Consider the following 15,536-nt stretch of genomic DNA (forward strand, 5'->3'; position numbering starts at 1 on the left):
GAATTCACTTTCGTTACTTTTTATTTGTTTATAATTCCATTACAAGAATTATTACAATGAATCTTCTTGAGCTCAAACTAAGATGCACTGGTACCAAACGAAGACAGCCACTGAAACCTAACATTGCCACAAGTCAGAAGATACTTTACCGTCAGGTCCGCCTGGAGATACACTGCCTCCTGTGGAGAGACTGTTTATTAGGAACCGTTCACATTGGAGGGAATTCATAAAAAAAAAAAAAGTCTGTTTACTTTGAAGAGGTCTGTCGAAAACGTCTGTTATTTAGGTAGAAGAAAGAGGGCGTGGGTGGGAGTATCAGGGTAGACCGGTCTGCGCCGAGTTATTCATCTAGTAGTTAGCTAGGCAGGGTGTGCGCCTTTTAATTTTTATTAGGAGCCGTTCTATATGAGAAGAATAAAATGAGGGCTGTTTTCTTTGAAGCGTTCTTTCAGAAGAGTCTGCTACTTTTTTATTTTGCTGATTTATTTATTTATTTATTTATTTTTGTTTTGGTGTTCGTTAGTTGGAATGGGCCAGGAAAGGGTCTTATCTTGGGGGGTTGTGGTTAGTTTTAGATCAAGTGTCCACCGAAGCTAAGGCATTTAACAACAGACTGTAAGACAATATACGAAAGTAATAAAAGTATTAGTGCTTGAGAGAGAGAGAGAGAGAGAGAGAGAGAGAGAGAGAAATATAAGCCATTTAAATTTAAGGAATGGTCTTTATGAAGGTTTACATGCGCTCAGTTTGAAATATTTAATTTTTCGTCTTATATGGATTTTTGGGTTATGGTCTAGAGTTTTTATAGCGAATTTCGTTAAAAATACAATAAGTAAACTTGGGGAATAAAATAGCACCTTGTACCCAATTATCCCTGCTGGCTGGAGACTGGTACAAACGGCTAGTGAATTTTCATCGCCAGGAGACTAGTTCATGGTATTTCATTGCAGTTTATTTAAATTTGTTAATGTTTGCGATAACAGAAAATATATACGTATATACAAATAAAAGTGCAACTATAAATTATCAAAACTATAAACTTCACATGCTAAGCATCTTCATTCTGTCAAAATATGGTAAAGTTAACTTAACATGGGCCTTGTTTAGAGTTTTACTTATGAAGTCAAAATAATATTATTATGCAGATAGTAAAATTTCAGGGGGATAGGTCAAAATAGGTCATTTATATTTTATCAACAAGATATTATCCTGTAGTAAATAAAACCCTGAAAATTACATGGGAAATTGGAGGTAAGGTTCATCTATTAAAAATAGGTTCATGCTTTCCTCTGGTAATTTGGTTGTCATTTTCTGTTTGGGTAACGCTCTGAGAGTCAGTCAGGTCAATAAAGGTTATTAGTTTTTCTTAGAGGAGGAATTTCACGTTCACAAAAGTCACAAAGGAGGACAGAGCACCCATATGCAAGCAGCAGTCGCCTCGGCACTGACATGAAAGGGACGCGGCCGAAACCTGTTATGAGAAAGAATAGAAGAGAATCGTTCTCTTTGATGCTTTTAAAACAAAAAATATTCAAGCAAAATGCAACAAACCTGAACTGCCGGAGCCTCCTCCACCTCCTGCTCCTGCTCCTCCTCCTCCTCCTCCAGGTCGTGTGCCACCACCAAAACCTCCTCCGGATCCTCCTGAGCCACCAAACCCTCCAGAGCCTCCAAAACCTCCAGAGCCTCCAGATCCGCCAAAGCCTCCGGAGCCTCCGCTTCCACCGAAGCCCCCAGAGCCTCCAGATCCACCAAAGCCACCAGAGCCTCCAGCACCTCCAGCACCACCACCGCCCCCACCGCCCCCACCGCCCCCAGAGCCTCCAGAGCCACCAAATCCTCCTGAGCCACCAAAACCTCCTGAGCCACCAAAGCCTCCAGAGCCTCCGGAACTTCCAGAGCCTCCAGAGCCACCAAACCCTCCAGAAGTTCCAGAGCCACCAAACCCTCCGGAGCCTCCAAAGCCTCCGCTTCCACTTCCTCCACCACCACCAGTTCCCCCTCCTGATCCACCAAATCCTCCTCCACTTCCATTCGAACTTCCTCCTCCTCCTCCTCCTCCAAAGGACCCTCCTCCAGTTCCCCCTGAGCCTCCAAAGCCTCCTCCAGTTCCCCCTGAGCCTCCAAAGCCTCCTCCAGTTCCCCCAGAGCCTCCAAAGCCACCTCCAGTTCCCCCAGAGCCTCCAAATCCTCCTCCAGACCCACCAGAGCCTGAACCTCCTCCAAATCCTCCTCCAGACCCACCAGAGCCTGAACCTCCTCCAAAGGAGCCTCCTCCAGACCCACCAGAGCCTGATCCTCCTCCAAAGGAGCCTCCTCCAGACCCACCAGAGCCTGAACCTCCTCCAAAGGACCCTCCTCCAGATCCACCAGAGCCTCCAGAGCCTCCAAAGCCTCCTCCACCAGCTGAACCTGTAAGTGATAATAAGCAGAGACTATGCTTCTACATCTATGTGTGGCACAAAAAAAATGCAGACATTTATGCGATACAGGTGACAAAGTACAATTATGTGATACAGGTGACAAAATTCCTGGTAACTAGCTTGCAATGGGACATCTAAACAGATGATGATGAGAAGCGGACAAAGAAAAAATGAGGAATATATGAACGAAGAAAGGATTTGTCAAGAAATGGTGATTAGAGGATTAGCCAGTTACTGAGAATCTCAGGCACTTACGCTGCAAAAATTCAGACACCCATAAGAACCAGCCATGCAAATTCAGATTCATAATCAATTTCATACCTGAAGCATTATAAAGACATAATGCAAAGTTATAAGAGGACTGTGTAATGCAATCAGAGGATCATTTTAAATCTGTGAAAGGAAGTGAGGAAAGAGGCAATAAGACACCCTGAAAGTAAAGAAAATAAGGAGAGGACAGACATGACCTTGCAAGTGACAAGAGCACATATTCAAGATGCATACACACAATGCGCTCCCTTTACAAACAAACGTACTCACATTGTTAGCAGGATAGTAATAATAATAGACTTGAAGTCTAAAGGAAGCTACTATGAAGATGGATTGACAGTGTATGGGTGAAATTGTATGGGTGAGGTTATATCCACTATATGAATGGAAAGTTCTGAATGAACAGTCTGGATAAAGGTACTATGACTGTTATAACATGAAATTACTACGAAGGTTATGAATGAAATTACTACGAGGGTTATGAATGAACAGAGTCTGGGTAAAAATACCGTAGAGTATGAATGAATTACCTTAGAGGTCATACATGAGAACAGAGTTTGAATGAAATTCTCGTGAAGGCAAAAGTCTAGATAAGATTACTATGGAGAAATGAATGAACACAAGAGGTGAATGAAAATACCATGAAGGCTACGAACGAACATAGACTATATGAAACCCTGTATGAAGGTATGAAGACCTAAAGTTTGAATCAAATTACTATGAATTCTACAAAGTAACATAGAGTTTGAAATTACTACGCAAAGATTGTGAATGAACCCAGAGTTTGAATGAACTGACTGGGAACATCTGCATGGACCCATAGTCTGAAATTAAGTACTGAACTGCCTTACTGATCTGCCATCGTACTAGGCGACCTGAATGCTTAATGTTGGGCTACCATCGTGCTTGGTGACTTGAATGCTGGATAACATTTTTTAAGTGCTATTTTCATTTCAACATAAATCTACTGAACCAGTGTGGGAGGTTCAACTGGTAATGCATCGATTCAGAATAGTTATAACTCTTGGTATCTTTGATGATCTGAAAAATGATCCTCATTCGTTGTGATCTTTAAAAAATTGATTATCTAGACAACTATTTCAGTTTCATTTTTAATTTTATTTTTTCTATTCTTAAAGATGCTGGGTTCATTCAGCACATGATCGTTTACTATCTACCTATGAACAGCAGTTCATTTCTACAACAGCACAGAGACAGTTAGGAAAAGCTAGGATGTTATTTTGCAAAAATTGAAGTTGATGGAGTATCCTGATATTTCTAAAGTAATCTGATATCTAATAATCTAATGATATATTCTTGGATACTCTTAATATCTAAGGCAGAGGCAATGAATGCATTTATATATTTTAAATACTTTTGTGAGTGCAGTAATTAAATATACAACAATTGTTTTATAACATAGTACTCTAAATAGGTCATTTGTATGTATGTATATATATATATATATACTATATATATAGATATACTATAGTATATATGTTTATATTATATATATATATATATATATATATATGTATATATATACGTAAACATATACATACATATATATGTATATACGTATATGTATATATATAGATATATATACATATATATACATACATATATATACTAATACATATGTGATTTACAAGGCTATAGTCAGTTCTACACAGCTGTTAGTCTACCTGTGGAAGGTAAGTAAAATAGTCATTAAAAATGCAAGGACATTAGTCTACGTGTTACATCTTGTCCACTACGTTCTTCTACGATAGTCTACGTGATAACAGCAGTCTACGTTCGTCTACTTGGTCTCATTTTCTCTCTCAGTGAAAGCAGTCTACACAGAGGCTGTGGTACTACTTATCTGGTGGGATCTCGAGTCGGTGGATGTTCGACGTTGGTCCGTAAGGATTTTAGTATTGTCTCTCGTTTTCACCCATAATACTGTTTCTCATTTTTTGAAATTGAGAAACTTGATGGAAGAAATTTAGACACAACGAAGAATTTCAGTGCATCTTGAATAACAAATCACCTCGTTGACTATGACCACTATCATTAAAAGATAGCTCAGCTGATTATTAATATTATTTTTTAAAAGAATGGCAGAGTTAACAATTTATTTTATAAAGAATTTTCTAGATTTTTCTGATCATTATCGTCTTTCATAATCTTCGAGACTGTTAAGTAATTGGCCTATATTCATGGTGTTATTGTGGTATTTTGAATGTCAAGGTCTGGTATTGTCAATACTACTAAAATATATGAAATATATATATATATATATATATATAACATATATTATACTATATATATATATTATAATATCCTTATTATATATAATATATATTATCTGGTTGTATTTTGATTTATACTCGGAGACTACAACGGGATTGTAGATGGTGATCTCCGCCACCGCCACAAAATCATAATGATTTTGTGGTGGAGATCACCATCTACAATCCCGTTGTAATCTCCGGTATATACTTATCAAAATACAACCAGAATAAAATATAAATATATATTTCATATATTTTTGTATTGATAATAACAGGCCTTGACACAATAACTCCGAGAATATAGTCCAATTACTTAACTGTCTCGCAGACTATGAAATACGAATTATCAGAAAAATAGAGACAAATCTTTATAAGATCAATTCAGTTAACTGTGCCATACTTTTTAATAAGACATGTATCCGAGAAGGTCTGATTCCTTCTTATATTATTATTATTATTATTATTATTATTATTATTATTATTATTATTATTATTATTATTATTATTATTATTATTATTATTATTTGATACAATCAGTATTTCTTTATTTCTCAGAAATTAAGACAGTATGTCTTACTACATAAAATACAAAATCTGTCGCCTTTTTTCTTGTATCTTCATATCATGGTCACTTCTTCCCCGCCTTTGTACTCCTTAGCCTGATAAAATACATGTCCCGATCTCATGAGGCATAGAAATTGTCGTTATTTCTGTCATAATCTCATATTTCGATCAATTATTTGCCCGTCTCGGTACTCACTCTCAGGCTGAAAATAGGCGTCACCTTGCAAATGAAAATTCAGTACATTTTTGTTGTTGTTTTTGCTGTCATTTCTGTATACTTTTTTTTTTTGTTTATTTGTTTTCCAGTGTCATCTACTTTTTACGTTCGGTCGTTTTTTCTGTCATTATTGTCTTATTTCGAACAACATTTTGCCTGTCTTGGTACTCAGGCCCAAGTTGACAATTGCCGTCACCTTGCAAATAAAAACTCGGTAGATTTTTCATGTTTTTGTTGTCATTGTTATGTACCTTTTCTTTTTTTTCAGTGTCATCCACTTTTTACGTTCGGTGTCATAAGTGAGGAAGAGTCACAGAATGTTTCGGTCAATATAAGCACGAAGAAATTTGGTACGAATCCGAACCAATTTGCATGCAGGACTTGAGAACATTTGCAGAGTTAATTCTTTATAGAAATCCTAGGTCTAACGACTGCCTTAAATTACCAAATCTATTCCATGATTACCTAAGACTAAAAAGAAATAATTTCATATTTTAACTAAACTCAAGATTTGTAAAAAAAAAAAATTATTAAAATTATTTCGTACACGTTCGAAGCTTATCAGTAAATGTCGTATCATTCACTCAGTTTGTCAAAACTACTTTAATTGCCTTCAGTAAATATATCTTGAATTGTCTCATTAAAATAATTTTATTTGAGAAAATAAATCGAGTTTTTAGTTCATACTACACATTAAAGTTACAGAAGAAAAAATCTAATAAAAATCTCGTTTTTACTTGAAAAGCCTTCAAGAAATAAGATCATAACAAATTTTAATAAATTCTCATTTTAACTATAAGAGTAACAGGTAAAAATAATAAAAAAAACTTTAAATTAATCCAACATGAAAAATTTCCGATCTTAAAAAATTAATGATTATTACTTGAGCACCTACTTGGATTGTCCTATGTTAATAGCATCTCTGTCTCAACCCGCAGGCTTTCTTTACAAACTACGTAACCCAGCCAAACCTTACCTGTGGTACTGTAATCGTTGCACTGCTTCTCGGCGAAGAGCGCCCCGCCCCTGAACTGGAAGTTGCTGTTTCCAGCGTTCGTTCCAGTCTCTCCGCTCAGGTAACACTGGTCTCCAGTTGTACCACTCTGAAATTGTGACGGGAGAGCGTTTGATTATTTCGAATGATCTCTGCTCGAGGTCAGATGTGTTGGGGGAGAGGAAACGGTTGTCTGGTTGAGGAGAGTGAATGTGCAGAATATCAAATCAAAGGCGGCAAATGAATATATGTCATTTGACTGAATTGTGATAACAATGAAAGAGACAAAATTGAGAAATGAATATTTGATTACAACAAGTTTTGTTTTAATTTTGTGAGCTTTAGAAGTATGGTGAAAATGCTTCCCTGCGTACCAGAATGTCGGGCTGTCAAAAGTATTTGACATAACAAAAATATCAAGATTATAGGTAGCCATTTTGGAATCAGGTACTTGGACCACAAAGAACGATGAATATTATGATAAATTTTATATAAGAGCTTATATAAGTATAGTCAAATCTCTAAAGCTATAGGTACCTGACTCTTATGAGGATTTAGAGCAATGCTATGGACCCTTCTGTGTATGCATTTAAAACCTTCCAGAGTCCTGGAAGTTCTTTACACCTGAATGGGATGTTAGTTTCCTACTGCACGTTGCAGAAATAAAAACAGAGCTTGCAAAATCCTACCTGGCTCATGAAGGAGTAGGACCTGCAGTTGAACTCGCTCTCGATGTCACAAGCCCTCTGGCATGCGATGTCAGTGAAGGCGTTCACCGTCTTGGAGGTGTAGATCAAGTACCTGTCCTTTTGGTTGTTGGTGTAGCGGCAGTCGCGTGGCCCTGGCGACGAAAAACGAAATATTGATGATGAGGGGTTTAGGTTCGAAATAAAAAAAAAAAAATTAAAAAAAAAAAAAAATAAAAAATAAAGGTGAAGTGTTTTAGTGCTGGGAAGATACTGAAATGATATATGGAAGGGAGACACTTGTGGAAAATAAGCTGAATAGACAAATATGTTTGGGAAATTTCGAAATTTTATTCACTTGTGATTTAGTGGGCGTTACGCATAATTCGTTTTTTTTATATAAATCATGCAATTTTGCTAACATTAATAAACAAACAATAAAAAAAATATTAACATGAGCCCTACAGGTTTCCCAGCAAAACTAACTGGGACCCTACAGGTTTTCTAGTAAAACAAATGAAAAACACTACGAACTAGGACCCTACATGTTTTCCAGCATAAAAAAACTAGCCAGGACCCTACCGGTATCCCATTGCAACAAACAAGACAAACGGAGCAAAAAAGCAGCCAATAAAATATCTACGTACTGGGAGCGCACTGGTTCTCCATGTAATCAACGTTGGGCGCAGCCTGGAAAGACGTAGGAGCCGAGAACCTGTTTTGATCTGAGATTCGGCAAATTCTCTGAGCGTACTCGTAGGTAGCAGACCGACACACGAATCTCCTCTCTTCCAGGCACCGGTCCATGCATTCGGATTTCCTGCGAATTGAGGCAGTTACCTACGGCTCTGATATGTGGGTATTGGAGGGTGGGGTTACGCGGTGTCTTTGTGCGGGTATGCGTATGCACATGAAAACTTACGGGGAAGTCTGGGGGTATTTGAGAGTGAAAAGCTATGGGTATTGGAAAGTGAATGGTTTTGCTGTAAGCCAATTAGAGTTCGAGGATGAGAACTTTGAGTATGAACAGGAGATTGTGGTATTTCATTCTATGCAATTAAGAGTGAAACTTTGGGGAAGAAGTATATGGATATTTGAGGATAAAAAGTTAGGGGTTTCTTGGCATTACGAATCGAAGATACATAATCCTGGACTCGCGAGGACTAAAAACTTTTCTTTTTTGTAATAAGGGTATTTCAGCACAAATATAGTAATACGAGTAAAATTTATTGTTTGAAGGGATGGAAGGTTTGGAAGCTAGTTTCCAAGCATTATTACATTAACTAAAGCCGGACACATTTTCATAGTTTATGACTAACGAAATGTAACTCACGTGATTCCATTGTAGGTCTCCCTCTCTTGTCCCCTGAGCTCGAAATTGGAAACCCTCTCGTAGGTCCACAGAAGGCCGCATCCACCTACTTTAGCAGGAGAGAAGAAGGAGAAGAGGGTGACAATGGCCTAGAACCTGAGCTGGACAAAAATCAGTCACAGAAAGAGTGATCTTGAAACTTCTATTTCCAAAAACACTAGAAACCCCTTTGCACCCAGATTACTCTGGAGTTTACTTACCCCTGAGGCACACCCCTTCGAAGTAAGCCACTCCGGCGGACCTCCTCAGATTTGAAGGGGCATCTACGGCGCTGCTGTCGAGGGCATAACACTCGAAACGGTTGTAGTCCAGGTTGAAAGCCATGCAGGAGTCCGTATTGCTACATCTACGGGTACATTCGGTGGTGATTCCTGGGGGAGGATGACCAGAGGTTGTGTTCACTACAAAAGATTTCAGTTTGAGTTGTGATCTATTGTTTAAATATCAGATTCGTTTTGTTTTGGTTCGCCTTCTGTATCGACTCATGAACTTAAGAATTCATTTTCATGCTGTGTTATTCTTTCTGTCCACATTCAGATTTGTAAAGGAATTCATTTATTTAGATTGTTTTGAGATAACGAGGACATCAGCCAGAGAAGACGATATGAGGAAAATGAAGTTAAGTAACTACTTATGAAGAGAATCATGAATCTGATAACATGAAAAGAAGAGGACAGAAAACATAAATGTAAGAAGACGCGAAAGACAAGAGACGATATACAAGGAGAAACAGATCTCGAGATGGAGGCCACATGCAGGATGAAAGAAGCAAGCAAACCAGAGGACATAGGCCTAGGATCCTAAAACCTAGTGTTTCTATAGACGTAGGACGTATAGTGTCCTACTGCACGAACTGGCACCATTCTCACCTGGATCCCTGGACGAGTAGAGAGGCAGGGAGCTGATCCCGGCGAGCTCGTATCCCGTGACCTTCTCGTAGGTGAGCCTTCCGAATGAGCATCGGTCTACTTGGAACAGAAAATTGTCTGGAGGCGGCGCGAAAAGAACCCCCAGATGCAACCCACCAGGAGTGGAAGAAGGTGGTGGTTAGTACGTCTACGGTGGAGTGCAGGAAGGTGCTCGACAAATAAAGCCGCTGTTTTTGCCTTTTCTTTCCTTTTTTTATATTTCCTTTTTTTTTTTTTTTTTTTTTTTTTTTTTTTTTTTTGCTGGGTCGAGTTCCAACAACGTTGGGACTTGCTGAACTACTAGGAAGCCGCTGTGAAGGCATTCTCTCTCTCTCTCTCTCTCTCTCTCTCTCTCTCTCTCCTCTCTCTCTCTCTCTCTCTCTCTTATATGATTATTGGACTACTTGCAAGATCGTGAAATTAATCCTTTCTCTCTCTCTCTCTCTCTGTCCGTCTTTTACACTTATCAGACAACAAAAGACTTGTTAAATGGTTCTCTCTCTCTCTCTCTCTCTCTCTCTCTCTCTCTCTCTCTCACACACACACACACACACACACACACACACACACAATGAACCACTAAAAGCTACTCGTAAACTGAAGAGAAAAAAAACTTAAGATTTTTTTTATCTCTCTCTCTTAGGTTAGAGATGATGCAAAAATTCTCTCTCTCTCTCTCTCTCTCTCTCTCTCTCTCTCTCTCTCTCACTCTAACAGTTTTTCCAAAGGGGTAACATCATCAATTGGGGAGGATGACGATTGCAATACTCATAGCAAAAGCGCAGCAATTTACTTGCCAAATAATTTGGTAAAATTCCTGGAATTTTAGACAAAACTACAAGGTTAGCTAATAGTAATATTTATCTACTCATTAAGCAATGTTATAGTTTAAGTTTTGTAATTTAGGTCAAGTAAGAAAATGTGCATGATATATTATATATATATATCTATATATATATATATATATAATAAGAGCTATTTAGCATTACATTTAAGCACAAATACTACAGACCCAGTTAACCCATAAGCCAATTATCAACCTTTAGTTACACCAACCAATAACATCTATGAAATTTTTCCACATAATTTCACCGAATATACGAGTACAAGTGCGAGCAGAGGTTGTGTCACACGAACAGGTGCTGTCTGGCAACTTTTGGCATGTAATTGTCAAATGTTCGCAAGATATACAATATTTGATTAATATTTTGCTCTTACTGATACAAAGTTACTTCACGCACTTGGTAAGGATATATTACGCGAGGATTAAACTGAACTATATCAGTTTCAGCCAAAAAACAAAATAAAACAGAACTCAAAGAAAAAAAAAAGGCTACTTGGTACAGAGATGCATAAAGTTGCCAGAAAGCGCCATCGCATCATCAATATACCGCCTTTCACGACATGTCCCAGACGTGATTCCATTATATTTACGAAGCTTCAAACAAATCTACTTTTGTTTTATAACGTAATCTTACGGTGCAAAGGTGACTCGTCAATATAAGCTATTCAGGTGAATCAACAGCCAGATTCTATGACCTTTTTTTCTGGTTTGGTGGGTTATCCTGGGGGGTCGTGGAAGGTCAGCTAAGGTCACGCAGCAATGCCTTCGACCTTGGTGACCTTCTTTGCACAGAGTCTAATGTCTTGGAATGCTAATGTTTATTTCGGTTTATTAAAAATCATAAAGTTTTGTGAATATGACTGAAATTAATGCTGAATATTCCAATTTGAGATTTTATGTTAATTTTTAAAATACTGATTTGTTCCACATTTAACATATGATTAACAATAATTTTAAAAAATATTTCAAAGTTATATTTATTTCAATGACAACTGTTTGGTTTGAAAATTATCAGACTGATACATAAATACAGGAAGTAATATTTTTCTTTTTTTTATAAATATAAAAGCAGTAAAATGGTCATCATTATCTAATGTCCAAATAATATCTGCATTTGCAATGATAATCTTCGTATTTCGAAAATCTTCACATTTAGATGATATTTGCAACATTTCCTTTATTTAGAAAATATTTAAGAGATAATAAACCTCTGATTTTAAAATAATTCTTTATAAATTTGTTTGCACATAATATTTTAATAGCTGTTTCTTTTTTCCTTTCAAAATGTTTATCACTTTATAATTAGAGCTCAAGATACTTTTGGAAAAAATATATAAGTACAAAAGAGAATGTTTGAATGAATATGTAATTTTTGAGAAAAACAAATTTCGGTTTTTATCATCATTTTGAAGATCAGCCAAATAAGATGTTCTTAAAAATTAGTAATCTTTTTTTTTCTCTATCATTGTTAATGTAATTGAGAAATCTTCCTATTTACTAAATCAACCGAAAGAAAGACATTGGAATAATTCGGAGGAATTCTCCCAACCTCCTTCCGTCTGAGTCTCCATACCTTCCCCTCCTCCTGGTCGGAACGTCGTCGGGGGGAACGTGGCCCCCGTGCCCCCAGTTCCACCAGTGCCACCGGTTCCACTAGTGCCACCGGTTCCACCCGTTCCTCCAGTGCCAATACCAGTTCCACCTGTTCCACCAGTGCCAATACCAGTGCCTCCTCCTCCTCCGCCAATACCAGTTCCACCTCCTCCTCCGCCAATACCAGTTCCACCTCCTCCTCCGCCAATACCAGTTCCACCTCCCCCTGGTCCTGTGGTGCCACCCGTACCACCTGTCCCAGTTCCACCAATGCCAGTTCCACCTCCTATACCTCCTGGAGGAGTCGTAGGGCCGGAGGCCGTGCAGTCGCGGTCGTAGAATGTCGTGCCGGGCCGGTTGACGACGGCCTCTCTCCCAGCTGATGCTGTTGATGGCGGTGATAGCAGAGGTGAGTGACGCAGTGTGTGCTGATCATTTTTTTTTTTTATATATATAAGTGACTGAGTCTGTTACAGTTTTCTACATAAGAGGTTTCATTCTTAGGTTCGGCAGTGAAAGGGTGAATTTGACGGTGACTTTTGTCTAGTTTTTCTACAGAATCACTCCCTTGTAAGGAAGGCGGCTTATCACATACTGAATATAACCCATAGTACTCATCAAATAATTTTTAAATAAAATAATTTATGCTCTAAAACATTCACTAAATAATGGCGTAATAATTTATGCTCTAACACATTCACTAAATAATGGCGTATACTGTAAAATTCATATCAGCCCAGGGAACATTAGCCAAATACACTTACTAAATGACATTCAAATATACCCAGTAATGACCCAGTATCCTGACCAAATAATCCTCCATGATAGTTGGTATTGTTCAGACGTACTCTAAATAATTCTCACATTAACAAGTAATACTCAAATATGCCCAATAAATTATGCCAAAATATACTCATTAAATATTACCCAAATATACTTATAATGTCCCAATAATTGTCAAGCATACTCATTAAATAATGTTCAAATCAACAAGTAATACTCAAATATACCCAATAAATTATGCCAAAATATACTCGCTGAATATCACCCAAATATACTAATATACTAAATAATGTCTCAATAATTGTCAAGCCTACTCATTAAATAATGTTCAAATCAACAAGTAATACTCAAATATACCCAATAAATTATGCCAAAATATATTTGCTGAATATCACCCTAATATACTAAATAATGTCCCAATAGTCAACATACTCACTAAAGAATATTCAAATCAACAATTAATACTCACATATACCCAATAAATTATGCCAAAAATTACTCGATGAATATCACCCAAAAATACTAATAAACTGCATCACTAAATAATGGCCCGATATCCCCACTAAATACGCACAAACGTACCTCGATCATCGCCTGAGATGAAACACTGCAGGCCAGTCGGGCGGAAGGCCAGTGACCTGCAGTTGAACTGGGTATAGCTGGTGCACCGTTGCTGGCATTCGAGGTCAGAGCCCACGCCCTCGATGGTGGCATCCAGGTAGCGCGGGTAGGCGCCCGAGTTCACTTGGTATGGGCACGTGGTATCCACTGAAATGCGATTGGTAGGTTTTGAAGTTAATGATTACTTGACGGATTTTGTACACTACTTTATGTGTTGGATGTTATCGTAGATATTTGATGTAGATACTCGACAATATCGTAGATGTTTGTGATCAGGTATCTGAAAGCACTTGCAGATACTTATTGCGGGTTATATATTTCTGTAAATATTTGATCTTGGAGATATACTACTGAATACATTTGAGAATATACCTCTGATGTTACTGTATAGAAACTAAAAGTATTAAGTATCTCAGCACAGAAATTAGATATCACAGTAGGTGTTAGATAATATGGTAGATATTCGATGATACGTGGATATCATGCATTGCTGGAACACACTTATTCTCAGGTAAACTCAACCATCACAAAAGAGTTAATGAGCTCTCTTACCTGGCCTCACAGATTCTCCAGGTGAACTCAACCCTCACAAAAGAGTTAGTTAGATCGGTTACCTGGAGCTCAAAATTCTCCAGGTAAACTCTGCCATCACAAAAGAGTTAATGAACTTGCTTACCTGGAGCTCACAGATTGCTCAGGTGAACTCAACCCTCACAAAAGAGTTAATTATCTCACTTACCTGGCGCGCACTGATTCTCCAGGTACTCCACAGTGTTGGTCAAAGCATCCACAAAGTCCGTGGGATCAGATCTCCTGTCCTTGCTGCTCAGGCGACACTGGAGTTTGGTGTCGTCGTATTCGGCAGATCGGCAGACGAACTGAGTCTCCCGCAGACACATCTTTCGGGAAAAATCAAATTTGGGCGGATAATTACTACGGGCTGCCCAAGAGCAAGGATCCGTGCCAGCACAAGGCTAGGTTCATTTAAGACTGACTTGGGTTATGAGATTGCTGGGAAAATTAAATTTTCTTAGTAGGACATATATTCTTGTAATTAGAATTGGTTAAAAAATTAATTTCATTGATAAAAAGGGTGTTTATCGTTAAAGATATATAACAAAATATTTTTTATTAAAAAAAAGAGACATTGTTTGGAAATTATTTTTGATCATTAAAACTGTTTGGTTAATTTTACGTTATTAACAATTTTTCTTTGATAAATCAGTCTTACTGAGAAAAATAATTTCTATTGATAAAACAGCATTGATAACGTTGTTTGCAGACGAAACTCACTTAGTTTATAGTTCAGATGAAATTAATTCGCCTGACAAAATTATTGACAGACCTTAGTTACTAGAATTGCTCAATTACCCGTTCGTTGTTAATAATTATTTGTACATTTATTTACCAATCTCCTTGGCTGTTCATCTTTTAAGGCATCAACTCACCTCTCTTCCAATCACTATTAAACTCCTCATATTTCTTACTTGCAATCAGTACATATACTTGTTTATCTGTCACATCTGTTTCTCTATCCTTCTGCATGATTATCTGTGTGTTTACCTGATACATCTTCCTAGAATACATAATTATATCAATTATCCTGTTTTCTTTTTCATGTATCTCTCTGTTTACAGTCTCAGATACAACCACTTGCCTGTGACCGCGTGTGGGTGGCTGCTTTTAAATCTTTAATCTAGCCCACGGCCGTCTTTTCGTGTCTTTAAGTGACCTGGAACTTTTGTTAATCCTGTAATGTCCATTTACATAATCATACTTACCTGCACTGTGTTCGTCATTGTTCTGATCAGTCTTGCCTTAGGTAAAGGATCGTTAAGACCGAAAGATCTCGGCAGTTCTCGCTTTTTCATTTTTCCTCCGTGGCATTACTCTTTATTTATACATAGCATCGCGTTTTATATATTTCGTGATCAAATTATTCATCTACTCTGATTGATTATTTTCACATATGAATACTCCTGACC

General features: G+C 37.6%; 1 protein-coding gene across 6 annotated transcripts in view; it reads right to left on the reverse strand.

The window, feature by feature from the left end:
* Positions 1 to 15,536, reverse strand: part of LOC135202988 (uncharacterized) — a 71,325-nt gene that overhangs the window by 34,543 nt on the left and 21,246 nt on the right. For 3 of the 6 annotated variants that reach the window (XM_064232532.1, XM_064232528.1, XM_064232533.1), the window contains exons 11-21: positions 14,291 to 14,450; positions 13,513 to 13,698; positions 12,128 to 12,532; positions 9,672 to 9,788; positions 9,003 to 9,173; positions 8,764 to 8,851; positions 8,078 to 8,250; positions 7,434 to 7,585; positions 6,727 to 6,853; positions 1,552 to 2,412; positions 150 to 179 (exon numbers count right to left, since the gene is read on the reverse strand). In XM_064232532.1, the coding sequence (XP_064088602.1) occupies positions 150 to 179; positions 1,552 to 2,412; positions 6,727 to 6,853; positions 7,434 to 7,585; positions 8,078 to 8,250; positions 8,764 to 8,851; positions 9,003 to 9,173; positions 9,672 to 9,788; positions 12,128 to 12,532; positions 13,513 to 13,698; positions 14,291 to 14,450 (2,470 nt within the window). The remainder of the gene's footprint in view (positions 1 to 149; positions 180 to 1,551; positions 2,413 to 6,726; positions 6,854 to 7,433; positions 7,586 to 8,077; positions 8,251 to 8,763; positions 8,852 to 9,002; positions 9,174 to 9,671; positions 9,789 to 12,127; positions 12,533 to 13,512; positions 13,699 to 14,290; positions 14,451 to 15,536) is intronic. The other 3 variants (XM_064232530.1, XM_064232529.1, XM_064232531.1) reach the window with 3 other exon arrangements.

Source organism: Macrobrachium nipponense, chromosome 33, assembly GCF_015104395.2.
Source record: "Macrobrachium nipponense isolate FS-2020 chromosome 33, ASM1510439v2, whole genome shotgun sequence".
In the NCBI taxonomy this organism is placed as follows: Eukaryota; Metazoa; Arthropoda; class Malacostraca; order Decapoda; family Palaemonidae; genus Macrobrachium; species Macrobrachium nipponense.